This window comes from Mycena indigotica (assembly GCF_014461135.1).
Source record: "Mycena indigotica strain 171206Taipei chromosome Unknown Mind.scaff0003, whole genome shotgun sequence".
Classification (NCBI taxonomy): Eukaryota; Fungi; Basidiomycota; class Agaricomycetes; order Agaricales; family Mycenaceae; genus Mycena; species Mycena indigotica.
In genome coordinates this window covers 3,082,615-3,109,752 of record NW_023503002.1, presented here as the reverse complement: position 1 = coordinate 3,109,752, position 27,138 = coordinate 3,082,615, and the positions used below count along the sequence as shown (strand labels likewise).

Here is a 27,138-nt window from a genome sequence, read left to right as displayed (position 1 = left end):
CTAGTGTCCACATAAAAGTAGAAAAATTGGTCGAGTGCAAACGGTCACGTGTCCATATAACATCGGACTGGTCCTCGATACGTGAACCCCTGACCATAATTGGGGCCGACATATCGATTTCAAAGTTCAGTTACCTGCAAACACTACTACACTGAAGTAGAGAGTTGTCGAATGGATGAGCGGGTAAAAGCAAGGTTTTCGGTTCACAGGACGACGTCATCCAACCACTTTATCAGTCCCTAAAGCTTGTGGTTTCTACAATGTTGATCACCACCGTTAGCGTTACTTGGTACGAAAGGGGCTCTATCACCTCTTCATGAACTCTTCCCGCCATCCTCCCGCTCCCGCTCCCTGAAAAAAATACTCTCATTCAAGCCATTATACTGGTACAAAATCTCTGTGGCCATTAATATTGGTGAGTGCAAGCTGCCTACATATTCGGAGATGAGTAAACAAAGCCAACTAACCCTCTTCCAGCTAGCACACTCTTTCTCGCATCGTATAATTACAATGAACGACCTCCCCACGTCCACATTTGCTCTTCCCTTCGAACGACCGCATTCCAACACTTCCGAACCATCATCCATTCTGTCAATGCCAACCACAATCACAGAAGTAATGCAAGATGATGCTCTTCAAGTTTGCATCGACCTTGCAGAAAGGTCCCGCCGCCACAGTTTGGGGCTTATGCGAAAGCCTGTTCGGTCTTCTCCTCTCGCAAGGCCATCACTTTGCGACGATGTTGTAGAAGTTGACGAGGCTGCAATGGCCCCTTTTCCAAGCCCAACGAGGACAGCCTCTTCCCCAAATCTCCGTTCTCTTACTACACAATCCGATTCCACGCTCAAGAAGAATCTTTCCCGACGAGCCTCAATATTCGATTTAGTTAGACGACCGCGCAAATCGAGCGCTCTCCCAGCTCCCAAGAAAAACGAACGAGTTGTGGGCATCAAATCGGAACCTGGATACAAGGCAAAGCCACCTGCGCGCCTTGATCTTGGTCTGGCTCATTCAGGGATGAAATTAGATTTACCCTTGCCTCCTCCACTATCTCCTCGTCGTCGTTCGAGAGCTCGTTCACGCAGCGAGATGACTTCAGCGAATATGCCTGTAATCGTTAAAACACCTGATCTCGCTGCTTTCCCACTCCCCCCGCCTAACTACCCCGTTGCGCGGACGCAAGCATCTTCGAACCAACGCCATTCACTCTCGAGGTCCAATTCTTCCAGCCGCACTTCGCTGTTAAGTGCCCTTGGGCCAGACCGTGTCGACAATGACACCGGCGACAGTTGGCTTACGTCTCTTCCGTTTGGCGATCCCGATACCCCGCGATTTTCGCGACTCGGCCTCTCCGCCTCGACAGTCGTTCTTCCTGTGCCCGCCAAGGCAGCTAAAAGGAAATCGCTGCGCGGAGAAGGCGGCAAACGTATTTCGCTTGCTCCACCCACTGAGGATATCAAATCGCAAACACCGCCCCCTTTTTCGCAACAGTTGCACATCATTACAAATGGCACGATGAGCATAGTTTCGACCGCGGTACCGCCCCGGGCAAGCAGTCTTCAGAATTCTCCCTCTGGCACTATTGCCAGTGTCAGCACCCCCAGTTTGCGAAGTAGCCGCTCGCCATCACTGTCATCTGATGGTCCTTCGACTCCAGATGCGGTTTGGTCGCGTAGTGTGGTGGGGGTTGAGACGTCTGGTGACGATCCAACCGTCGTTAGCAGGGAATCACTCGACTTGGACTTGTTGAGTGAGCTGGTCGGACGGGAGTTTGCGATGAGGTCACCATGTCCGTTTATCTTGACTCAAGACGCGGAATCCGATGACGGGCATGGCATTCGAGGCATGTCATCAGAGAAATCCAAGCTAGTCAACGAAAATCTGGCTACTCTCACTCCCGCTCCAGCTGCTCACGACCGATCTACGAGTGGCATCGTCAAAGATACTGCCAGTGTCAACTCCAATTCGCGTGCGAGCACTGGCAATATGTGGCTATCGCGTCCTGTTTCGGACACCGCTTCACTTCGGCATCGTCGATCGTCTGCAAACTCACAACAGGGTACCAGCTTTTTGTGGTTTGGGTCTGGCGACTCGACATTTGGAGCCGAATCCCAGGAAGAGGAGCAGCCTAAGGACGTTGCTCTTACTGTCCGTGACCACGCAAGGAGGCGATCTCGGTCGCTGTCAACGCTAGCGCTAGACCCAGGTCTAGACAGCCCCGGGAAACGCGACACGAGCTGGGTTCCTCGTAGCAAGGCCAGCAAGTTGCTTGGCATGGATGAACCCTTCGTCCCCGATGCTGCGACTCCGCACTATTCGAAGAAAAGTGCGTTACAAGACGCTGACATTCCTGAGGGCAAGACAGGATCGTCTTCTTTGCGTCGGTTATTACGATCCATTGGACTTGCGCGCAAGCCTCAATATCCTAATTCTGATTTCGCCGCGTTTACTCACCAGGCAGACATTTAGAGTATCTTGGCTATATTGTTATCTCAATAGTATACTATTAATATTGAATTACTTACTTTTCTGCGACTTGAGGCAAACACGGCGGCATCACGCGTAGTGAAAAGGCACACGTGATGGCGTTTGTGACATGGCTTCCAAGACGGTAAGGCAGATGAGTCAGCAGTGGAGTGAGGCGGCGCCCATTCCGAGTGGGCGGTAAGGGTAAAAAGCCCCGCGAGGTCATTAGCGCTGCAAAGAACCTCTGACAAGAAATGGCAAGTCTGCGTAGAGAACTTGCTTCAATATCGGAAGACTTCGAAGAGATTGATTGCCTACGACGGACCGATCTGGCTCGGATCCGGCAAATATCTGCCGTAAACCGGGATTCCTTCCAAATCGAAAACACTAGCTAGAGTAGTACTATTTGGCTCTCTGTTATGTTCGCCAGGCCTGGACGAGAACTTTGTTCTGTCAACCGACTGCACTGTCTAGCATCAGTTTGGGCAGTGAGCGGCCTCAGTGCCTCGTTTCCGCAACGCATCAAAACGCAGTTCCGCGTCCCAACATCACAAATGAATTTCACCTCTTGCTTCCCGCCACTAATGACCTCTCACCGAGGACGCCGTCTCTTCATTGCCGGCCTTCTGCTGCTCGCTGTCACAGTAGCGGCCGACAACCTCGCCTGCAATGGAACTGGGATGGATTGGTACACGGGCATGGTCGGGGAGACACCTTGTGCGCTGCTTTTTATTCACAATTATATGTCAATGCTGACCCCCGCTACTAAAGGCACGACGTATCAAAAGCTGAGGCAAATATGCAACTCCCAATGTAAGTAGTTACTCTCTCGAAGTTGTTATTGAAGATCGGCTCACCAGCTCAGATACTGTCGGCATCCAGAATGTCAACACTCCTCCCGACGCGTGTACTGATCAACTCTCGAGTTGCTGCTGCAATAATGTCGCGTTTGCTCTGAGCATGCTTTGTCTCAAGTCCGGTCACATTCTCTTCTCTTGGAACAACGTTTGATGTGTGTTTAGCTGCCAACAAAACATTGGAACTGGGACAGGCTTTGATGCGGGCACTGGTGCATACGGATTTTACTTGGGTACTTGCAGCGCCTCCAGAGGACTCCCTAAAGACATTCAGACCGCTGTCTGTAATCAGGGAATCAAGATCAACGACGACTTGTACGGGAATGGGTGGGGTGACGGAGCATGGTTTTAGTGCGTTGCCAGCTTGTTTGTCCTGCCTTGTCTGAGCTACTATTAGTGTCTTCACCCGCGACACAATCATCAAGGACAATCTCGTAGCCAACAACAACTCTTTCACCCACTGTGCTTCAACAACCGTGAACCACACCTCATCAAGTCTCCCCATTTCGCAATCGAGAACGTCCGCAAGCTCTTCGGGCACATCGCTCCCCAATACCAATGCCCCGAAGACAACTAGTAGCCTTGGTGCAGGTCCTATCGCCGGTATTGCCATTGGAGGACTTGCTGTCGTTGTCGGCGCTTTGTTGGCTTGGTTCTTCTGTTTCTATAAACGCAGGCAGCCACAACGAGCAGGTATATTGGAGGAACCATTAGGCGGTCGAAATATGAGGCAAAGGGATAGCGTCGGCGTCCATGACCAGAGTTTGGTGCCCACGAGTATGCTGAATCCATTCCAACTGGCTCGGACTTATCCTTTTCCAGGCTACCCATATTCAAATATTCCCCCTACCTCTGCCCATACACGCGGCGCATCAGACTACTTTGGTGGTGCCCCCTCCGCTTCTGGTTTTGGTCCGCGAAGTGAAGCGGGAGGAAGCAGCTCGCCGTATTCAGCTGCAGGCTCGCAAACAGACCCTGGCTTTGCTGGAATAGGGGTCGGAGCAGCGGCAATGTACAACCCATATGACACGCAGAGCACGAGCAGCGGATACCCACTCACTCCCCGACGCCGCTTCCACACAGCAGGCCAAACCAGTAGCAGTGATCTGCATGTTAATGATGAATCACCGCGACCACAAGCTGGGCTCTTGCCCAGGAAACGACCTCCCACTACACCGACTTCTGGCGAGCGGTGGGAATCAGAAGAGCCTTTCCTTGAAGCGGACGAGCTTGATTTAAAGCGCCCTGCAGCCCGCTCAACGAGGAGTGGAAGTGAGAGACATCTCGATGCCGGCCCTGTAGATGTCTCCCTTAGTCGGAGCGCAAGTGGGCGATTACCCCCTGCATATGGAGATCAGCTCTGATGTCGTCTCCGTCTTGGCTCTCTCATTCTCTGTTGTACAAGGTCCTTTTCCATGGACAGGAACGTTCACATTCCGGTAATATGATATCTTACGGTTGCGATGAAAATATACGAGCTTTACGCTGCTTTACGGTTGCCATTCTCAAGTTTCCCTCGGGGCACTAAATCGTCACTTAAAAGCAAATATAACAAGTCGCTGCTAGCTAGTAGTCGGCTGTGATGACCAAGGTCGATAATTGGACAACATATTCGCGGCGTTCAACGCAGCCGTCGAGTTATTGAAGATATCTGTCGGTTGTACCTCTGGTCGTAAAGCGCTGGGTGGTAGAGGTACAGCTTCAATAAGATGTTCGGCTCGAGGACTGCAGAATACATAAGCAAAAAAAAATGGCTGCGTTAAGGAAGAAACTCACCCGAAGTATTCCCGCATCAAGTTATTGAGGGCTATCTCCTTCTCGCTTTCATAATATGACAGCTCAGCCCGCACAGCGTATAACTCATTTCGGAGTTCGTCGTGGCGTTGCAACGCGTATTGGTGCTTGGCTTTGGTGATGAGGTACATGACCTTGGAAGTCGAGTGGCCGTCTATTTTAAAATTGTCAGGGTCGACGCGACTTCGCAGCCGGGGCGGTAGCGGGTCCGTGGCGTTATTATCATCAGGGTAAGTTAGCCATGGTGGTGTCCGCACTCCTTCGGGAAGCGGTGAGAGTGGAGGGTATCCAGGACGAGGCCATTCAGTTCCTGGATTTAAATTGTCCATCGATATCTCGAATTGTGGAATTTGGCCGTTTGGGGTGCCATTTGAGTTGGTCATACTCGGCCCTTCAGTCGCTGGTTGAGTGGCTGGAGTGGAAGAGCCGGACTGCGTGGGTGGTGGCGCTTGTCCCTCCATAGTCTCGTCGGGTGGATCACGCGTTCGTCCGCTTCTGCTTCTCGTACGGGTGGTGGAATCCGTTAGCACTGTCTTTTTTTTCTCCTCTAATTCCTTCTGATTTTCTGCCTCCTGCTGCTCGTTCACATCTGGTTGCCCTGGCAGCTTGAATGACGTGAAAACAGGCTCTGTAGGTGGTGTATGTGGCTGGGGTGGGGGTGGCGGAAGTGGTGGTTGGATGCGAGGGTATTTGGTTTTGCGGAGCCTGCCAGTATTGGGCGGCTCTACATTGTGCTGCTGGCGCATGTGCTTTGCGAGAGCATCTGACCGCGTAAATGATTTGTCGCACTCTAGAATGCATTTATTCGTTAGCGGCTAGTTAGAGTGATACTTAGAGAATAAAACCCACCTGGACGAGCACACATAAATGGCTTCTCTCCAGTATGCGATCTCATGTGGGCTATGAGCGCGAAACGAGAGGTCTGTGTCATCCCGCGTCTGGCGCAGCTTGTCCATTCACAGCAATAACTGGGCTTGTTCATTCCAATATGGGCTAGAGACGCGTTAAAGTCGTTGACAGCACTGTGACCGGTATCGACGCACCACTCATGTGCTCAATCAGCGGTGGCAGGTACATGAAAACTTCGCCACAATCGTTCCATTCGCAAACCACGCTATCGAGGTTCTCTCTAAAGGCGTGGAACTGGGACATGCCATTATATGAGGCGGGCGTGTCAGGGGGAGACTCTTCGTCGTCTTCGTCACTGATATCGGAAACGACCACCACCGAACCAGAGCGAGAGGAAGCCGAAGCGCGGAATTCGCTGCCAGTGGGGACTCCAGCATTGGATGCGGGGGTACCAGAGCGCGATGTTGACCGCGCTCCGACCAAGGAAAAGGTTGTGGGCGTTAGAGACATGGGGTTAATGGGACTACGTCGCAGACCAAGTTTGGAAGACACTACAAGTGTTGATCATGATCGGACTTCCCACGTTTGTCATCCTGAGTTTGTTGTCGTTACCCAATCACGAACTTGAAACCGCTCAGCGCGCTCACTTCCTGAAGCCAGGACTCACTTCTTCTGCGGAGTACATTCACATACGCACTTTGGCAACTACTCTCCGACAAACGAGCAGGAGGGAGCATTAGCCCTTTGAGTTTAGAGGTGGTCATTCCAACTGATCGTACGTGTGCTATCCAAATTGCATCTCCCTTATCTCACAATACTGACTCCGAGTAGAGCGATCGCTAGGCTCACCATGCTGGTTGCGAGGGGCATGGTTGTGCAGTGAAGGAAAGAGGTGAGAAACCTAACGGAAGATTCAATTTGCTACCTAAAACTCAACGAACAAAACGTCTGCCATTCAGCTCTTCGCAGCCACCCTTTCCAAAGAACATGAAACCGTCATCGATTTTTTCGTCATCCTGAGGAATTTCTTCCCGGGCGCTACCTACTTCCACACCCAATGGTTTCGTCTTATGGTATGTACTCGAAGCGCATGCTCGACGGGCCGACAACGGCTTGATGTACGCTCTCGTTCTTGTATTCTTGGACTAAATCCTCCTAAACGTGACCGCGATCCAACGCCTAAAGAATCCCCAAGATGTGCTCATCAACCTCGCATCAAGCCAGACATGCTAGACTTACCCGTCGTGCGGAAAGAAATCGTGATCAATGGCAGGTGGTCAATCATCCATTCGCTGTGCCCTACTTGGCAGCCAGTCGGCTCAATAGGATTGCTTTGAACGCTGGATTCCGAAGTGAGCTGTCGTTGTTTGTTGATTTGTATACCAATACTGAAATGGAGACACACCAGCCATAGTCGTGGCTTCAAATGCTTTCACAACTCTTCTACGAGATCTAGGGCGGGAAGTGTTGGGTTCAATTTGTCTGTCTCCCCCGCTTTTATTTTTGGTGTACTTTCTATGCCCTGCTTTGATCAAGTATATTCACTGGGGATATGTAAAAGCAAGTCCCCCACGTTGCACTTATGGCTGGATCTTCTGTGGCGTTGGACAAGACCTGCACCGATTCATCCGAGTCAATCCTTCAAGTTCTGCTTGTGTTTCTAGTCTACGCAGGTAAATCCCCCACTTGGATTTGGAATGGACAACAAGCAACCGCTCAATTCTACATTATCAACAAGTCAACTAAGTGCTGCTTGTTCCTTTCCTTTCCAGGTTGGAGTTATACTGCGGTCACCAATCACATCAACAACTTGAATCTTCTAACTTGCCCTATGACTGCACCCCAGGCCTCAGTGCAGCGCTAAAACTTACATCCAAAAGGTTTGAAATTTTCCCCGTTATCGCGCACCGGAGACAGCCGGATGAATGCTGAGCCTTAACCACGGTCCAGTGTCCGATGATGCGAAGTGGAAACAACTGAATCTAGTTCTCGGCAACGTTGTTGGACAACTGATTCCACGAGCCGTTCCAATAACGGCTTCCCTAAAAGATGCCGGTTGGCGGCGCGAGCTGAGCACGTTTGAGCAGCTAGGTAGCCTCGCAAACTGGGCTTTCGGCGCTCCGTCTCTAATTTCTAAGACATTTCCTCGTTCCGTGCCACTAGATCATTATCAACTCCAGCGTTTTCAGCGGGCGCTAACCTGCGCTAGCCATGGATTTTCCTGGGTTCGGAAGCTTCACGGTCGTCTCAGCAACGCCACGCGAGCGGAGGATCAGCGGTAGATATCGAAGTTGGATGAAAAGATGAAGATGGGCGTTTTGTTTGACATCAATTGTGTCATGGATTCCCGTGGCTGAATGGCGGGGAAAATAATGGGGCAGAGAATATATTTTGTTATCGCCATGGTCCAGAGGTGAACTGGGGAAAGATTACGAGTTAGATGATCAATTAGCAGCTGACCGAGACTGTAGAAAGGTTGTGGTGGCACATACGGCGCAGAGCGCCCGCTCTTGATTGGTCTGAACAGCAATAGTAAGGCCCTGGTGGCCCTCTTCTGATGTTCTTGCAGAGGCGAGGGTGCCACCGAGCTCGTCGGGATTAGAATTCTCAAGTTGCACGTCGGAGATTGGAAGGAAAGAGACATATTATGATCGGACAGGATCAATCCGAATCGCATTTTTCATTATGGATGCCATGGTGGTTGAAAAAGAGGCTAGAAGACAACGCAACTAGTAGGTGCAGTTGAGTCACAGACTGAGATTCGGTTATCGACAACAGAACCCTTACTACTTAACCGGTCAAGACAAAGTCAAGAAAGAAAACGAGAGATAGTCCAGATCTGCCACGTGGCATTGGCGTGGGAGTACTTTCCTCGCGTGGCCAGAGTATGTACGAAAACACCACGTGGGAAAGGGGATCTTACTTGATTGGGTTCTTGTGTGCTCCTGATATTTACACTCACCTCCGGAACCACGTCCACTCTTTCTCTCTTTCCCCGTCATGTCTGCCACGACCTACGTACTGCTTCAATATGGCTCCGATGTATTCAACGCCAAGTTTTTCGACCTTGAGGGTCGTTCTGCTTTTATTGTGTGCGTTGTTCGCCCTGGCTTTCCACCAACGAGGGCTGATTGCATTGTCTCTTCCTCTCTAGATCACCCGTACGCCACCCCCTACTCTTTGAGCGTTTGCACCGAAGCTACAGCCCGCTAATAGGTCTCTCACAACCCGAATCTTGTCGTCAAACTCATACGCGAAGCCGTCTGGACACAACACCACCCTGGCGCTATGGGTCCCGACGCTGCTTATTTTTACTTTGGGCCCTCAGTCCCCGCGAGCGGTAGTAGCATCTATGGAGCAGGGACACCAACTCCTTTGCCCGGCTACCTCATGTACGGGAACAATCGCAACTCAATACCCATGGCGTATATGCGGAGGCAGAAGACGGAGGCAAGCCTGTGAGTCTTTTTCACGTTTCCAGCTTGCAGTAGCTTACCTTTATACTCAGATCACGATATTTCATGGCACAGAACGGCAAAGAATTCAAGTGGCGGATATCACAACAACGCATGGAGGTATGTTACCTATCTAACTCTTTTCTTTTCTTTTTCTCCTTTCCTAATGGTCGGTGTCACTTGGTCTTCTCGATGGGGCCTCGAAGCTTGACGAACTGTCGGGGCCAGTCTAGCTGTAGCAAACGTCTTGTCTAGGTCGCTTTCAGGACGCATGTTCTCTTTCAATTTGGACCGGGGCTTTCACCGTTCTCTTACTCGCGCGAGGCTTCGATGACGGCCCCATGTCAAGATCGATTCCTTCTTGCTGCGCGTATGCCCCATGCGGCAGCCGACTTTGATCACTCACATATTCCCCTCTCTCCTCGTTTGGCTCAATCGAGTTGCTGCTGACATTTTTCTTCGGCTATGTAGCTCACCGACAGACGAACTACCTACGCAACCTGGGAGCTATCGTCTCCCACAGACGAATTCGACGCCAGGATCACGATTCAGCCAGCAGGCCTGCCATTCGTTACCGAAATTATGACGACGCTGGTGTTAAACCGGATGGGCGACTCGCTAGGATGGAGTTCCTAACGCGCGCCGCCCCCTTACGATCGTGGACTAGGGCAGGGGCAAGATAGCATCGGCGGACATCTGAAGGTGGGAACGGATGGGCATCATGACTGCATTTTTTCTTCGTTTTCTTGCTTGCTTTGCGCTCTTGTTTTGCTTCTTTTGTCACATGTTTTCTTGATATTGCTCTTAAGCATCGCATACACCCTCTAATGTTTATGGCTAGGAAAACACTGCAATGCCAATGTATTACCACCCACCACTCACAATAACTTTATTGACAACTGGAATGGGTCCCCCGAATCAGCTGGACAAACCCACTGGCGATTTGGAACACCCACGCCGCTGCGGTGAATCCTCTTATCGATTTTTGCTCATCCGGTCCTTGCAATGGGAAAAACGGGCAGCCGCGGCCCGACGCGTGTTTGTGGTTGTCTTGAGAAATGACTCCTGGTTTCATCACTCCTTGTTCTGGGTCTGGTTGCGCGACACGATAGACGGTATCCCGCTGAAACATGGCGCGATTCAATGTTCTTGTGAGCTCGGCAACCGCCGACGTGCCTCGAGGCTTCGCTTCATGTCCCATTTCCCAAGCTAGACAATAAATGTGTCCGTCTTTTTTAGTTTTTCTTGTATAGACTCTGGAATGGGTGGCACATCGATGGACTGTAGGCGAGGTTGTTGCGCTCCCGATTACCGGGTATCCCGGATCGCCGGACCAATCTTGATGCCTAGTTTTGGAAGCGAGGGCTTCCGAAACGCCGCCTGTCCGAACGCCACGTGGCCCTCGTGGCCCTCGGAGGTTCGGAGCTCTTGTTCCGTCCTCGCGTGGCAGGATGATGATGATGCTGACGATATACTTGAAAAAAGATGCTAGGTACTGGCAGATGGCGAGAGGATCCAAGAGCTGATAGAATATGAGATAATAGACTGCCTGAGAGACTATGCAGCAAGCAAGCACGTTCTCCACTCGAAATTAAAGTGGACGACATGTCTCAGCCTCTCAGGCCCACATCCAAGCTGTCCCAGCCTACATACTACAGCGCGAGAAACCGTTTCAACATAGTCTGGGCTACTCGTGCTTCACTAACGGAAGGCCGGGAATGAAACGCGAACAGCCCCCGAGGAACGTGCGATTCGCTGGGAAGCGTGAGCTTTGAAGTTGCTTTGGAGGGTACTGAGTCAGTACCGGCATGATGACCTTGAAGATGGTCAGCGGCGAGTCACCAGGTACGCATAATGCTTCTGAGCTTCCGGGTGCGAGGCTCCAGCTCGACTGGGAAAGTTTCCTCATAGGGCGAGAATGGCCGCTCTACAAGAATGCCTGACTCGTTGGAGGACCTCTACCAATGGCAAAAACCAAGAACGTTCTGATGTGGGTAGGTATCTGAATCGGCACCGGCAAAGGGATAACTGCCCGGATTACTGAGCGGTCCAACATGAGTTGACTGTCAAATTGCTCGATAGACAGAGAATGCAGAAGCGTCCGCCAGGCAAGATTTAGATATAGATATGTGTGTCCGTAGAGATGGTGTTGAATATTCAGCTCAGCGGGACCAGCAAAGATGTTGAGAACTGTTGAGAATAAACCAAGTTGTTGTTTGCAGATTGAGTAAGAATCAAGTCGGAGTTATTCAGTGTCGCTTCCCTGGTATCGATGAAGCGGCCACTTGGAAGCTTGTACATAACTGAAAGATGTAAGCCGGTACCAGTACCCTGAGTCGAGAAAGCAATCATGGCATGAGCAAGGGTCTCAAACTTAGAAGAGCCTGGAGAAGCTGCCATTGGAGACTTGGAGCAACGAAGTTGTTGGTATGAGGAAAGAATGTGGTCAGTGGCCACGACGGCAAATTACATAACCGATCAGATTTGCATGCGAATTAAGGATGAGAATTTTCATGTAAAACCCTTCACCTCTTGGACACGTCGTTGTTGTTTTTAAGTAGTACACCCAGGTAGCATGACTCCTATTCGTTGTTTTAGAAATCGATAAACTTCTCACTTCCCTTCCGTCACGAGTTTGATCAAATCCACCAGCACACCATTGCTGTTCAACCCAGCCTCAATAAAAGCAACATCCCTCAGCGCCTCAAGAGGATCCCCAATGTTCATTGTCTCCTGTCCAGCAACCTTCTCCAGGAAGCTGGCCAATTCGGCCTGCACGCCCTTCACAGGCAGATCCATTACCTCCTCCTCTTCTTTCACCTTCTTACCTTCTCCATCTTTAACGACGTGATGAAGTACAAGTCGCAATACACTCTTGTTGTCGATGCGCTTGAAGTTGAGCGTTATCCAGCCGTTGGTGCCGGTGATAACGTATTGGTCGATGGTAGGATTGGTCTTCGTTGGTGCACCGAAGCTGAGCTCGACGATGCCGTGGAAATTGCCATCAGATTGGACGACCGCGTGAATGGTATCATGGGGTTTGAGGTATTCAAAGTTGAGAGAAGCAAACGCGGAGAGATGCGTGAGTGGATGGGGCAAAACCGTACGCAGAGCGCCAATAGTGTGCTATATCAAGTAAATTAGCGCTAATCCAGCAGAAAAATAATAGATACAGACCACGCCACCATCGAGCTAGACGGCGCTGTTTAGTTGCCGTTCACAGTATTGCCCTTCAACTTACCAGGAATCCTCCTTGGTACTGTCACGTCCAAGTATTAGAGAATTTAAGACAGACTCAACACAATATACTTACCTCTGGAACGGTCCGCCATGGCGTCTTGTAGTACTGATTCGTCACCTCGATATGGTTCGTCACCGTTGCTTTAAAGAAAGTGACTTTTCCAATCCTGTCGGCCTTGATGAGCTCCCCCGCGGCACGGAACCCAGACTCCGCCTCATAATTCTCCGCAACCCGCCAGACGAGATTATGTTTGTATTTCTCCTGGTATATCTTGATGAGCTCAATACCGCTCGCAACGTCTGGCGCCACAGGCTTCTCGCTTAGCACATGCTTTCCGGCCGCCAGTGCTTTGAGAATGATAGCAGGCTGGAGGGTTATTGGGAGAGCGACAATAACAGACGTGACATCAGCTCGGGCAAACAGGGCGTCCAAATTGCTCGATTCGTCGCCATCGTGGTAGATCGCGGGGGCCGGCGTGATACCCAGGGAGGTCGCGTGCTGTGCACAGTCCTTTGCCGTCTTTTCTGAACGCGAATAAACCGCCAGCAAGGGAGGAGCATCTCCACCGAGTGCATGAATCGCTGGAAGATGGGCTATGATATCACGCCAAAGTTGTTGGTCAGCTGTAGACAAGAAGAGCAACATCTCAGTTCACCTTCCTTCGCAAAAATTCCAGCTCCTAGGATTGCAAGTCCGGGCATAGTGATAGTGAGTTGTGGTTTTGAGCAAGCTGGAGAAGAATTCGCGAGCTCATCATCGCCTTAACAGAGCTCATTTGTAACACGCCATTTGTCGGCCCGCATGATTCCGAGGGAGTTATTCTAGATTTATTTATTTACAATCTTGGTTTCTCCGCTAACTTAGAATGCAGGGTATATAAATCCTCTGCTGCGCGTGCAATCTCTGCCACGAACTGTTCGTTTGGCATCTCCGTTCGAGAAGTAATTGTGTACTGAAGTCGATCTAGGGAGAAAGAAGATTAACTCCATGATCACGAGTAAAGATTGCGCGGGAATTACCGTCATATCCGGTCATGTAAGCCACGCCAAAGCCCTCAGGAACGACCTCTCCCCAACCATAGACAGGGAAATGGCTGGAAAAAACCGCAGAGGTGCTCAAAACCCAATTGTTGGAGCGTATCATCAATGGATCGGAGAATAACGCAGGCATACTTTCGCCATCTTTCAAGCACTTTTTCAGTCCTAGCCCGAGTCAGAACTCATATGGAAAGGTTGAAAACATGGTTATACCCATCAGATGCCGGTCAACTCCTTGGCCCATTCCTGCTGCCCGTGCCAAAGTCCCGTGAACCTGGACAGCAGCATCGAACAAGCGTTTCTTCTCCTTCGTGTCCACTCCAGCCTTGTCCATGCTGGCCACCCATGCATCCGACTCGACAGAAACAACTCTGATCGCCTCTGTCCGTCCCTTGAAGAATCTTCTAGTTGATGCGGCCTCATAAGTACCACCAGACCTCTGCTTTCCCATCCTCTTCAGCAGGCGCGCATAAGCAAGTTGCACGATCATTTGCGCCCACGAGTCTGGAGACACGCGGAATTTCTTGATTGCATCTTTGCCGTATTTTGTCAAGTGGAAACCCATCGTCTGGCTCTCGATGAGGTCGCGACCGGCTTTATTGGCAGCGTTTATAGCTAAAACTGTTGTTGGGGAGAGCTGCCAGTCGAGAGGTACTGGTGGAGACAAGTCTTGCGAGTACTTTTCAGACCCTTTGTCGAATGAAGGGTTGGCGATCATGTTGAGTACATCGTCGGCGAGGCGCACGGTGGGGGTGCCATCCATGACAGAATGTTCACCCATAAGACCAGCTTGAGCATTATTGAAGACGATGAATTGCACGGGCTTGTCGACCCAGCGGTTTTGCAGTCCAACAGGAACCCCATTCAGCAATTCTCCATGCCACAATGTGGTACTGTGCGGAATGGCGCCAACAGGAGAGGCCGAGTCCAGACTTATCGTGAACGCCGCTGATTGGATTGTCTCCAAAATGGATGCGTTGTGTGGCGAAGAAGAGAGTTCAGCATAATCTTTCGCCCAAACATCGCGATTGTTTGAAGACAGAACTCCGACGCCAGGATATTCACCATTTGAATTGTCCACAACGTGTTGAATTTGCCTGCAACACACTGGTTCGAATCTTAATCGGGATAAAGTTGGAGTCTTACCCGGTTAACTCTGCTACACTGAGGAGTCTGCCATCTCTAACGAGATCAACTTTCCAAGGCCTATTATGGCGGAAGACAATGATATGTCCACTGTCTCCAGTATCCCCTGGCTGAGCATAGCTCACACTCCAGTCTAATCCAGGGCCGGGAACGCGACAACAGTCAAACATCCATCTGCCGCTCGTTTGAGCCGCGAACTAGCAAATAGCTCTGACTCACCTATACGTGTCCATACATATAGGTCCTTCCTTTAAAGCCTCAGGCTTGAGTTTACCGAGTTTGTATTGCTGTCGAAAGAGGGCGGTCGCGCGGGCGATGTAAGCAGCACGCGCAACATTGCTTTGAGGGAGCGTTGGAGGCTGGGCGTCGAATCCATCTGAGCGAACTGGTTAGAGGAGAAACGCGTTGGGAAGCTCCAGGATTTTCACAATAATAGGACACATTCACCACAACCTGAAGTTGATCAGTCCGGTTGTCGTGAATCCAGCGAGAATATCGACTACGCACCGAATCGCGGTAGCTCAGATAAGCGCCATTGTCCCACCACTCCTCCAGCCAGTGCCGGTGATGTTTGGACCGTTCGAGTAGGCGAACATGCAACTCTGGTGCCTTGCCATTCTCGAATTCTGTGATTTTGGCTTCGACATCATCCAGCTCGGCTTTGGACCACGCGAGGGGCTTGAGCGACTGGCGGAGACGCGTTAGAGTCTCTTTCAGGTCCGGTACTGGCAAAGACGGGAGTGCGGCTTGGGCAGCAAAAGTCTCGGTGTTGGCTGGCGGCTCTGGGGCAGCCTTCTTCCAGTCGGCGGGTTGAGTAAGAGCCATAGCGGGAATAGAAAAGGGACGGAGACCAGCGAAAGAGCGACCCCTTGCGACACGGCTTAACATATCGAAGTGGGCATGAACCGGAATAACACGTGTGACATTACACGCCCCAAAAAACCGTATCTAATCAACCAACGTCCGAAGCATGTCTCTGAACTTCATTACAAACTCGTCCACAAACTCTTGCTCTATACTCTCGTCGCCCCAAGTAACTGCGAAGTTTGCGCCTCCATCCAGATCGCCGACGACATTGATCTTAAACGCGGCGCCAACAATGATATCACACTGAGCAAATACCACATTCTCCATCGTCCATGCGGGGTCTCCTTCCAGTTGTATAGTGGGCATGGGTCCTAGATTCGAGATGACAAAGCCGTATTCACGTTTGGCTCCAAGATGGCCACGCATATAAGCGGTGTAATCGTTACCCAGGAATCGTAACATTCCTACAGTCTCACGCGCTTTGTTGAGCTTCTGGACGCGCAAAACATCGGCATAGCGTGCTGCAGCTGTCCAGCTAAAGTTGGGATCGAGAGGTGGGTAAGTGTAGTGGGCGGAGACTGCATCGCAAATAGCAGTTCGAGGAAGAGCTCCCATGACTTGGGTACAATCCCTCAACGAAATGGCCACTCCAGCGGAAATTGAACGATATCTTCTTCGCGGTCGGGCTGAGTTCTTGTCAGTGGAGGACACAGCCTCGTCAAGCATGCGGGCAAGAGTTGAGGTGGCGATAGAGTAAAATGCGGATGTCAGGGTCGCACTATGCTTTCGACAAGTATTCCGGAGTGAAGCGATTTCTGTTGGAGGGAGAGCGAACAGATGAACATGTGGTCGCAACGTTACTCCCGCAGCAGACCGTGGGACTTTCCTCCCAGTCCAAGCAGAACTTCCAGGCAAGAATGCCTTAGGCGCAAGATATTTGTACGTTGACGATGCGAGGGTCCATAGAGATGGTCTGATGTCTACCAACTCCTCTACCGGAGGAGTCATTATTGTCGTAGTGGATATTGGGATGACTGGGGAAGCGTCGGTGTTCGCAGGGTGCTGTAATGCTTGTAGAAGGGCCATATGGAAAGATGTCGAGCTTAGGCCATCGCCAATTATATGGTGCACCGCGAATATGACCGTGTTGTCCGACAACACCTGGACACGCCAGAGTGGAAGGTCTGTTGCAGCGTCGAAGCCACGTGCGAGCTGTTCGGAGAGGCTTGTGTGCAGGTGGCCTTCATTCATGGAGAATTGCACAACCTCTGATAGATTTATCGTCCTCAGTCGAGCAAAACCCGCATGTGGAGAGGTCTCGTTCTCGAGCTTGAAGCATAGCGATGGATGTGCCAAAACGACCTGACGCAGCGCTGGAAACAATACGCTTTCTGTAAGGTGCTGACGGTGGTGGGCGGTATATCGTGCTGAAGCAACAACGCAGGTATCGAAGCCCAAGAAATTGCGGGTAGCATGGAAGCGTTCGAGGATACCTACGCATTCTAAGCCACCTCTCATTGATTCAATAAGAGTCGACAAACCTATGGGGCGTCGTTCATGGCCGTTCGTACCCATGCTGGTCTACGTGTCGCTTTGATGAGGTTTGCAACGAAAAATTCGAGAAATCGGGCTTCAGGTCGCATATATCTTGGCAGCCGCACTTCCGAACACCCGGGCAGCCGAAAATGCGCTTGTAGGGTAAGACCGAAGGTACTTCCGAGACCGCGGGAAGAAAATTGACGGAGATTCCAAGGCTAGTTAGGGCAAAGATGTGTTCCTCGAGTCTGCAAGCAAGCCCCTCTTTGACAGCAACCAAGGCGTTCAGAAGATCAGGTTGGGCTATTTCAGCTATCGAACGATGTCGAGTCCTGTTGAGGTCAATCCACGAGGCGAATATCGTGAGCGGAAAGAACCGCAATAAGGAAAACGATGTCGGCGAGTTGGTCAGCCCTTTGACGTGGCCAAGATGCACCAAATCTATGTACTGGTTCACTGACAGAGACAATTTAAGTACCACAAAGACGGATGTTGGCTTGAGATGCGGTGCATATGGCGAAGCCGCAAACTTATGGTTTGGTGATGAGACGAAATCCATGTGATCACGTGCCAACTCTGCTCATTCCCTCCTGCCCATTGGCTTCCTCGCAAACTGTGCTGCCCCGACGCTTACAGCTGGTGGGAGACGCTGACGGGCTGAGCAGCCGATGGAATCGCTAGACCACGATTCTGTCTGTCTATCACATCGATGCGAAATGCTCTCTTCTTATTATCAGTCCCGCTAGTTCCTCACTCGTCTGGAAGCACTCTTTGAATCATCTCAAGAGCACGGCTCAATATGGCTCACGCACAAGCGATGTACGAGCCAGTTAATGAGCAATACGTTATGGCTACTGAAAGCAAACAATTTCTCAGTGAGATATGAAGATGAAGATGTCGCCATGGGCCATACAACAGGCGGCTCAGGCGTGGATGAGCGGGAGTATCCATGTCTAATCCGCGTTACCGATGGTGGGACGGCCAGATTCTCTACCCGGGTGCGTTGTCCGCCTCCCTATTGCCTTCCAAATCGAGTCATAGCTTAGGTCTTGTCCTCTGAGCTCTCCAAATTCCACACTGCCTACGGAAACCTCCTCAAATCCGCCTTCTCCATGACTCTCCGGAAACGCGACAAGAAGAAAGAGAAACTGAAGGTGGAGCAGGCTGCAAAGCGGAAAAAGAAGATGACAGAACAGGTTGCCATCGTCGAGGGTCCAAAACGTGGTAATGGACGGAGGAAGCGCCAGAGGAAGGTCAAGGCGCTAAAAAAGCAGTTGATTTCGCAACAAAAGGCGAAAGAAAGGGAAGAAGCCAGTGCTGCTAGAGGCTTAGAGCACACTGATTTCGCTCTTTTGTCATTGTACGTTCTGAAGAATGCGAGGTAGATGAGTACAGTCTTTAATAACGATGGAATCAATTCCGTTCAATATATGCTACTAGTGAGTTAAAGAGGGATCTCCTTCACAGGAAACGGCGTCTCCGATATCTCCTCCCAATTCTTCCGCCGGGCCGCAGCGCCATGCCAATTTCGGGGTATATCATGGGTGAATCGAACACGCAGACGCTTGTCGGTTGTGGTTTGGTTTCGCAAGAGTACTTTGGCAGCGTCGATGGATTTTACGAGTTCAGCTGGGACTTGGAGTGCAGCACCAGCGGCGAGTTCATCTAGGGTAATCTGGTGTGAAAATTCCAGTGTTTGCAATTTCTTGAAAGAGGAAAGTGAAGTGACAGTATCCTATAAGATTGGTTCAGAAGGGCCGCAGAGCCCGGCATGCAAAAACTGACATGGTCTCCATAGAATGACTTGAGGCGAATTTCAGTGACATTGGGAGCTGCTTTCACGAGTCCTGGCGATGATTAGACAGGCGAAGACGGGTTGAACAGCGAGAGATACACACGTTTCAACAAGTTGCCTTCACCTAGTCTGAATCCTTCTATGATTTCGACCTGTTTGCAACACTTGCCGATGGCGGAGACGAGCTTGCTGCCGTCGCTTGACATGCAAATGACATGGCGGACCTCAGGACAGCACCGAAGGATCTCATGAGCATGGTCGGGAAGAACGATACGCTGAATGTTTGACAGAGTGATGTTTGCGAAGCCGTTCTTGAGATGGGTCGTCATTTGGGTGTGTGCATGGATGATTTGGAGGGTGTGGAGGTTGGGCATTTGAGCCATGCATCGCGCAAAGGGGGGAATAACTTCAGCAGACGAGTATCTAGTAAGGACAACGTTGATGGTTCTGTTTAAGGAGGATGAGTTTTGAAGTCAAAAGCATATTTATATACCTGATCAACGCCCTTGTCTCCGCCTCACGCGCCAAAGCCAAGCTGGCCTTTCGCAAATGGTCCCCGAGCGACTTGTAGAAGGCTGCACGGTGCACAGGTTCGACGCAGATATTCCACGACTGCCATAACAATGGACGATAAACTTGACGCAATTGGTCGCAGGTATATGCCATCGCTCGCAGGGATGTTGTACGGCTCCGGAATTCCGCACCAAGCACAGGGTCTCCATCTCCACGGAGGATGCCATGTGGCACTTCGATACAGAGTCCGAAGTGGGTGGAGATGAGCCAGAGAAGTTCAAGAGGAAGAGTAAATATCCCCGTGGTGGTTTGAGAGGGACGAGTGACTGGTCTGGAAGGGAAGGATACCGGAGGGGAGTCCTCGACGGCAACAGTTTTCTGTTTCTTCCTGGGAGGCATGGAGGTAAGAGAAGAGTTGCACAACCCCTGTCATTGAGTCGACCAATTGATGGTGGCCGCCATCACCAAGTATGACTCTTTCCTGGACAGCACTCAACAGACCTGACGGTACTTGGACAGAACTTGGCAGCGCGCCTAATCGTGTCTATCAGCGGAGTTTGGGACTCACCGAATCTGCCTTTTACTGGGACGGCGAAGCCGCGGGAACTGCCGATGTCGTTGAGCGTAGCAGCATTCGCAACATCCAGGCCGACGAAGACCGTTTTCGTGAAATCTGGAAAGCGGTCAAGACTCAGTTCCCACTCGTTGGAGCGCGCGTTGAGGAGTTGGACCCGCTACAATTCGTGATTGAAGAAACCCGTTTGCGAACAATTGCTGGGAAACAAGAATTCCACTATATCGCGAATGCTGACGCGACTTCCACTATGGCCGCGCTTGACGAGGCTCTAAATGGTCGTCCACGCCGTCTTGACTGCTCGACTCTGGTGGGGGTGACTGTTTTACATCGGACTGATCTCGACGATGGCTCATATGACATAATAACTGTCGGGGCACACTTAATCTTGGATGGCATCGCAAGCTTCAATCTGGCTCGAACAATTGGGAGACTTGCTTCAAGTTGGCCTTCTCTTCACACAACTATCGACCTCCCGAAACGACTGGAGATGTTGCCTTCAGTCGAGTCTCTCCACACCAATCTTCAATTGTCGCTTCCCCGCCAACGCTGGCGGCGAGCGATTGCAGGCGTGATATTTGGACGCCGTGCTTCTATGCTGCGTTTCGGCCACACATTACCCAGAAAATGGTCAGCGCAAAGTCCTCGTGCTCCGGCCCACTCCTCCGTTGTCCGCGCCAAGCTTGCCCCAGAAACGACCCCGAAAGCTCTTGCTGCTTGTCGACTTCACGGAGTGACATTTGGAAATGCCCTATATACTCTTGGACAAGTTGCGATGTCCCGTGTTCTGCATCGGCGCGTCAAACGTGGCGAACTTCCACTTGAGGAATGGGACTCGCGGCTCAAAAGTCCTATGCACACCGGTGGTCCTGTGAACCTGCGTCAATTTGTAGTACCCGAATGGCATCAAGCCGGAGGTACAACAGAAATCAACTTGTGCATCGGCTTCTTTGTTATGTCGCTACCCTTCCTTCCTCATGCCCCGCTTGCCGACAAAAGCGATCCGAAGTCTTTCGTGACAGACGCGACGCTCTCCCCTTCGTTCCCGTCCTTGCTATCAAGAGAACGGTTCTGGTACAGAACCAATCTCGCCAGACAACGGGCGCTCGCAACCTATCGCCACCCGCTATTCTCCGAACTCCTGAGCGCCAACACGCCCGCCCGCATCGCCCGCGGCCGTGTATTTGCAGAGGCATGGCGCAAACTCCAGGCGGGAGAAGAAGTCGAACCGTTGCCTGAGCTGGCGGCGGATGCGATGGTGTTTACGCATATTGCAGCCAGTATGGGCGTTATGGACACTGATTCATCCTCCGACCTTCATCTTCGCTGTCGACCCGGAGAGTTGTATGTCGGGGCAAAGACTATTCAGGGGGTTACAGAGTTGTGGGTATTCTATGACCGGAACACATACCAAGAAGAGGTTGTTCATGAGTGGCTCGACGAAATTTGTCAAGGTCTAGCACATTATCTTGTGGGGGTAGATTCATAGAATCCCTCTTGTGTGCACATACTCAACCAATTTATGATGATTCACCGTGCTTGAAGACCCTTAGGCAATATATGGTGGGACTACTAGGGAGTCGTGGTAGAGGTGCATACTGTAGTAGCAGATATCGATACTGGTACTAGTAGTCCGAGGTCCGCCCACTAGTGCACTGGAATGCTCAGGCTTGAGGCATCAATTGGCGGAGCCTAAGCTTGGACACTGGCCAGAGTTCGGGCAGAGTCAGAGTGTGTGTTGTCAGCTCATGTGAGGCCGAGTCTGATGGTAGTTGGCCTAGGTGAAGTTAGAGCAAGACGGGAGAACTTTGAAACTACTATCAGACCAGATAATAAGTGCTGATTGAGTTAAGAGGTTCTATTTGGATGTATAGGTGGAACACAACTCCATCAGGAGGCCTCATACAGCCTCCCTGCGTATCCTCCAACGGCCTGATGGTCTAGTAGTATGATTCCTTGTTAGGGAGTGCTCCTAAGTGGGAGTCACGTGACTTCGAGGAGGTCCCGGGTTCAATTCCCGGTTAGGCCCTTTTATTTCCCTTCCTGTGGAAGGTCATTTTACTTCTCAGAACATTATAACTCTATCAAACATATTTTTAATGAAATTTGCTGCATTTCCTACACCTATTAAAGCTCTTGCGTGCTTCAAGCTTGAATTAGGCCTCATGTTCAGCTAGCTTCTATGACATTTCTTTTGTCCCCTCATATCAACTCGGTGCTGGCCTTGCCGACTTGGACCTTGCTTTGGGCCTCCCTTGATTTGGTCCTTTCTTTAGCTATTGTGCAGCTTTTAATTATAAACAAACTTGTGTCATATTGTTTTTCCATTTGTTTGTTTAGCCCTCGCACTGAGGCTCTCTAGCATAAAAAAAATAATAGAATGGAGAATTTTTTGACAATTTCTAGTGGCCCAAGTAAATTGCCACAATACCCTTGCACTCAAAGTAACAATTGGAAAGTGTCAACTGTCTGCCAATTTTTAATTTTTTTGTGCCTGAAAAGGCTGAAAGTTTTAATTTTGATTTTAAACAGGTTCATTTGGAGGTCTATACCATCCTACCTTCATGTCTTGGATTATACTTGAAATTAATTTCTGACCAGTTGTAATAGCGAAGACACTATCTTTTGCTCTATGGGTACCTACCCCCTCTTCAGCTACCTCTGGTGACACATACCTGAACCACAAGTAATTACAGTAGAGGGTCTTAGTATACATCCAAATACCCCCATATATGCATCTCAATGTCCAGTACTCAGTCTATAGACCCTACTATTTGTGTAAATCAGTTCTGCACTCAACCTGTCTTGGAATCTTCACCTTAATTCATCCTCTAAGAATATATAGAGACCAATCAGAGTACATGGGTATCTTGATATATCTCATTGACTGAACTTAACACATTTTGATCTATAATCAACTAACAGATCATGGTTGTATTGTGAATATCTTGTATAATAGGAGCAATGTGTATAATACCAAATAATAAGAGATTTCATAGATGGTAAATTATGAGAGGCATGTCATATTTCAGAGGGACCCTGTCACGGATAAGACCCGGCCCGTCCGCTCCGGCGCTGGTGTCGGGCCATCGCGGGCCCGTAGCACGCAGCACGTGACGATGGGGAACATGCGCTCCAGTAGGAGGAACGCACACGTGGGAAGCACGTGACCGAGAACGACGCCATCGAGCCGTCGCCGAGCCCAACTCGACACAAGGGGATTGGGGAGGAGTGCTAAGAGTAGCGCCTGGCCCGCAAGGGATGTACGATCGTCCCCTCTGCGGCCAGGAACGGGAGCGAGGAGGAGGAGTAGAGGTCAGGGTGTCCGATCACCCCCTTTGCGGGCCCGCGTATATAAGGCGCGATAGTGTACCCTGTACTCTATCGCTTAGATCGTCTAAAGAACTACCTTACTCCGTGCAAGGAGGCGTTGTCGACTCATCGGGCCCAACACGACCCGATTCGAACCTTCGACCACCGACCACGGCAAGGGACCGAGTTCACGGGCCCTTTTGGTTTCGATCTACCCCGCCCGCCGCGCTTGCGGGCCCGACTATCCGTCTGTTCTGTTCCGGGCGCGCGTTCTTAGGAGAGGTTCTTGCACGGCCCGACCCGCAGTCTGACAGACCCCTCTGTATGCTTCCTACCTTTATCTCATTGGGAATCCCTTACGTCCAAGTGAGCTATTGGGAGAGTAAAATAACAGGATATATGCCTTATATGGTATGTAGGTTGCCTAAAAATAGGTGTGTCTTACAGGGCTATAATAGACATCTATCCGCCTAGAACACAACTTAGATCATGATTATCCATACATTCCTAACCCAAATATCAGGCCATCACTGTGCTTAATCAAATTTGAAGCAGAAAAACTACAGGAAAGTGGTATAACACTGTGGTATAAAGATATAAGACTATACTCATATCAGAACACATCAAGACAATATAACTACCTATGTACTAGTAAAAAAATTATCTGAATTTAGAAAGAATTAGAGGATATATTGCGGAATCAATAAGTCTGATGCATAATCATTTAATTGTTTGATATACAGATAACATTAGATTGATGTGAATATTGACCCAATCATTCAGGTATCCTTAGTAGTACTTCAATTAGCTCTGTCACCTATCTAGTTATTGTCAGGGGTTCGGGTCGGGCCAACGGGCCCTATACGGCCCATCGGGCCCTCACCACCCTTAGAGCCCTAGGGCTTGACAAGCCCTCATAATTCACAAGCTCAAAGCAATGAGCAACAACACTAATATCCCAGAGAAGGGACATAATCACGGATCGCGCTTTAGTCAGCCATCAAGACATCATGACCCGCCATCAGGGATCATGATGCGCCGCCGGACGCCCTTGACAGCGGGCCCAATCGGCCCTAGACAACCACAGGGTCCAGGAGGGAGCTCCTTACTGTTGCATTGTCAAACACTCCTTAGTGTCGACATTGGCATGGCTCCTTTCCAGAGGAATGGTCCCTGGGCTCCTAGCGGAGCGACCAGGGACGACCAGAGACATCCCCTGCTCCATTCTGATCGACCCTCAGCGGGCCCGATCGGCCCCTAGCGCCCACAGTATATAAAGACCAGAGTATTACTCCTGTACCTTAGGTTTAGCATTGAAGTCTCTTCCTTTGAACCCTACTCCGGCCTGGTCCCCTAGAGCGGGGTTGCTGCGACCATACCCCAGGAAAGGGGCGTCTAGACGACTTCCAACACTCCAGGCTAGCTTGCCTCATTGACCTGAGCCCTTGGTTGGGCTGGACAGCTCAGGCTCTTGTCTCTTATGTTCACCCTTGTCCTAGCCACTTCTTCTTGCTCTCTGGCCTCAAGCTCTGGGTTCCCCTGGTACGGGCGATGGGAGGGTGCGGGCCCGATCGGGCCCGCATGTCACGCGTCACACCGCGCAGTCACGCGGTGTCTAGGAGCCACAGCGACTCGTTTCTCCAGGAAAGGAGATATGTCGCCCCTTGGATTGGCAACCCTTCTCAAGCGCTCCAGGGGTCTCGGGCCCGCAGCCCCTGCTGGGGGCGACTCCCCTCGACCCCCCGAACCGTCGGGCGTGACCGCGTTACATCACGCCCCGCCCGAACAGCTTGTTCAACTGGCTGAGCCTGTGCTTCCCTATGCCTTGGGCACCAACTCTACTAGACAGCACTCTTTGGCTATGGACTCGTTCCCTTCAAGCAGGGTAGGACACTCTAGGCGACTACTCGTATCCCGTGACACCGCTGTCACACAACGTGACAGCGGGGCGTCTCGAGTCGCCCGAGTTGTCCTGACCCTGCTCTCTATGCAGCGGTGGCACCATCTCTACGCTGCCTGGTTGCCAACCACCCAGCTATGGGGGTTGAACCATCTTTCCCACACTTGTCAGACTGGCAGGAGATCGTCACGTGGGCCCGGGCCGGCCCTGTTCCTGACAGTTATTGAGATATCATCTTATCAGTTATGGATCAGCTAGTGGTTGGCTAGTGCTGGCACAACTATTGAGCTGTTACTACAGATCACTTAATGAAAGTTGTTTATACAACCAAAATATACAACTTTGATTTTGTGACAATCTGCAACATTTTCTAATGATTATAGTCTCTCAGGTCTTTAATTATTCATCATTATTCATTCCCTGCTAATTATCTCATCAGTATATAGACTTTATTGATATTATTTAAATTATTCATACCATATAGACTACTGACAAGCCTACAATGTATTAGACTTGGTCAAAAATTGCCTTAGAAACTTCAAAAACTTACAATTATTCATTCCTTTATCCATGGATTATTCATTTCTATGAGAACCTTGCAAATTTCTGTTGCTACACAGTGTTACCCCGCCGGGTCAACACTGTGAATTCACAGTCATTTTTGGGATAAACAGGTGGAAGTTACACCCATAACTGTAAACATTTGTCAACTATCCCTACCCCAGCAGGAGAACCAAATTACAAAATCACCTGCACCAGCAGGCTCCTGCAGCTACAGGAACATTTGACAAATGTACACCCCTGCCAAATTATAAGAGTTATCGATAAGGCAGAAAATAGAGATCCTATCAAATAGTGATTATGCTGGAATAAATGATTATATAATGAAAATAATACTAAAGATAATATTCAAATCACCATTTCTTCAGGCCGAAGACCCGTAATATAATTAATGAGGGCTGTATACTAGGTTTTAGGAGAATACATCCTAATTGGGACATATAAACATCAAAAGTACTGATGGCAATCAAAAATGTTTCCACATTGATCACATTTAATAAATGACATCAGTCCCATCAATTAAATCACCTGAATAAGCTTAATAATAGCAAAAAGATTTAATAATTCTATATATTATGTTATCTAAATTACAAAAAAAGCCATTTGTCAAATGCTCCTGCAAAGCCACTTTCCTGCCTTGTAGGCTACATTTTTCAAATTTTCACCACTATGGCTCGAAGTTAATGCAAATCTACGTCTAGCTGCAGAGCAGTAAGTGCAGTCATGTCTGCATAATTAATATTCTGATGGACTTTATATTATAGCTTAAAGGATATTAAACACCGTCAGATAGCAGCTGAACAAGATGATGTGCATATGCATACACTAACTCCAGGAAGCCCTACTGCCTCTTATTGCCCATTCAAGGTGAGTTTACTTATTTTCTTCTATATCTCTCCCTTTGTCTTTTCTTAGTCATCTCTCCAATCCCTGCTGCCAACCTCAAAAGCCAAAGTCATAAAACAAAAAGAAAACCCAAAAACCATCATTAATGTTGAGGATGACAGTATGTTCCCACTGAAAAAGAAACAGAAGGCAACTAAAGTATGGTCATTTAAGTTAGTATATATCTCGCTGACCAGTATGTTAGAAAATAAACAAGAACGAGGCTGACTATGTTGTTTGTTTTCATACAATCTTTTTTTTCCTATGCTAACATTATCAGGTATCTGAAATCGAGGAAGTGGATATATTAAAGCCTAGTATTCCAAAGACTACAGCAAAGAAAGCAACATATTTGAAGAAGACTAACAGTACCGATAAACTCTCAGTATGCCTATCTATTCCTGCCCCCC

General features: G+C 49.9%; 9 protein-coding genes across 9 annotated transcripts; 5 read left to right on the top strand and 4 right to left on the bottom strand.

Moving 5' to 3' along the window:
• Window positions 1-510: 510 nt before the first annotated feature.
• Window positions 511-2,469, top strand: MIND_00371700 (uncharacterized protein; the record flags this gene model as incomplete). Its single annotated transcript, XM_037360554.1, has 1 exon — window positions 511-2,469. The coding sequence occupies one exon, from the start codon at window positions 511-513 to the stop codon at window positions 2,467-2,469; it is 1,959 nt and encodes a 652-aa protein (XP_037223439.1).
• A 575-nt stretch (window positions 2,470-3,044) lies between these two features.
• MIND_00371600 (uncharacterized protein) lies at window positions 3,045-4,687 on the top strand (the record flags this gene model as incomplete). The annotated part of the gene is made up of 6 exons (XM_037360553.1): window positions 3,045-3,183; window positions 3,238-3,279; window positions 3,332-3,440; window positions 3,489-3,674; window positions 3,721-4,100; window positions 4,146-4,687. Exons 1-6 carry the CDS (start codon window positions 3,051-3,053, stop codon window positions 4,685-4,687), a joined length of 1,392 nt encoding a protein of 463 aa, XP_037223438.1. The 5' UTR covers window positions 3,045-3,050.
• A 198-nt stretch (window positions 4,688-4,885) lies between these two features.
• Window positions 4,886-6,476, bottom strand: MIND_00371500 (INO80 complex subunit 1; the record flags this gene model as incomplete). The annotated part of the gene is made up of 4 exons (XM_037360552.1): window positions 4,886-5,048; window positions 5,100-5,907; window positions 5,967-6,110; window positions 6,161-6,476. 4 exons carry the CDS (start codon window positions 6,474-6,476, stop codon window positions 4,886-4,888), a joined length of 1,431 nt encoding a protein of 476 aa, XP_037223437.1.
• Window positions 6,477-8,966: 2,490 nt separating this feature from the next.
• On the top strand, window positions 8,967-10,057 carry MIND_00371400 (uncharacterized protein; the record flags this gene model as incomplete). Its single annotated transcript, XM_037360551.1, has 4 exons — window positions 8,967-9,065; window positions 9,183-9,424; window positions 9,475-9,541; window positions 9,893-10,057. The coding sequence occupies 4 exons, from the start codon at window positions 8,967-8,969 to the stop codon at window positions 10,055-10,057; spliced, it is 573 nt and encodes a 190-aa protein (XP_037223436.1).
• Window positions 10,058-12,034: 1,977 nt separating this feature from the next.
• Window positions 12,035-13,423, bottom strand: MIND_00371300 (GFO-IDH-MocA domain-containing protein; the record flags this gene model as incomplete). The annotated part of the gene is made up of 5 exons (XM_037360550.1): window positions 13,318-13,423; window positions 12,735-13,255; window positions 12,663-12,680; window positions 12,599-12,613; window positions 12,035-12,547 (listed from the first exon to the last, which is right to left on the bottom strand). Exons 1-5 carry the CDS (start codon window positions 13,361-13,363, stop codon window positions 12,035-12,037), a joined length of 1,113 nt encoding a protein of 370 aa, XP_037223435.1. The 5' UTR covers window positions 13,364-13,423.
• A 74-nt stretch (window positions 13,424-13,497) lies between these two features.
• Window positions 13,498-15,733, bottom strand: MIND_00371200 (Carnitine acetyl transferase; the record flags this gene model as incomplete). Its single annotated transcript, XM_037360549.1, has 7 exons — window positions 13,498-13,625; window positions 13,682-13,864; window positions 13,913-14,796; window positions 14,846-15,019; window positions 15,065-15,221; window positions 15,274-15,298; window positions 15,353-15,733. 7 exons carry the CDS (start codon window positions 15,731-15,733, stop codon window positions 13,498-13,500), a joined length of 1,932 nt encoding a protein of 643 aa, XP_037223434.1.
• Window positions 15,734-17,856: 2,123 nt separating this feature from the next.
• MIND_00371100 (uncharacterized protein) lies at window positions 17,857-18,573 on the top strand (the record flags this gene model as incomplete). Its single annotated transcript, XM_037360548.1, has 4 exons — window positions 17,857-17,880; window positions 17,935-18,007; window positions 18,065-18,186; window positions 18,235-18,573. The coding sequence occupies 4 exons, from the start codon at window positions 17,857-17,859 to the stop codon at window positions 18,571-18,573; spliced, it is 558 nt and encodes a 185-aa protein (XP_037223433.1).
• A 59-nt stretch (window positions 18,574-18,632) lies between these two features.
• Window positions 18,633-19,895, bottom strand: MIND_00371000 (uncharacterized protein; the record flags this gene model as incomplete). Its single annotated transcript, XM_037360547.1, has 4 exons — window positions 18,633-18,923; window positions 18,974-19,035; window positions 19,087-19,430; window positions 19,477-19,895. The coding sequence occupies 4 exons, from the start codon at window positions 19,893-19,895 to the stop codon at window positions 18,633-18,635; spliced, it is 1,116 nt and encodes a 371-aa protein (XP_037223432.1).
• A 71-nt stretch (window positions 19,896-19,966) lies between these two features.
• MIND_00370900 (uncharacterized protein) lies at window positions 19,967-21,559 on the top strand (the record flags this gene model as incomplete). Its single annotated transcript, XM_037360546.1, has 1 exon — window positions 19,967-21,559. The coding sequence occupies one exon, from the start codon at window positions 19,967-19,969 to the stop codon at window positions 21,557-21,559; it is 1,593 nt and encodes a 530-aa protein (XP_037223431.1).
• Window positions 21,560-27,138: the final 5,579 nt, after the last annotated feature.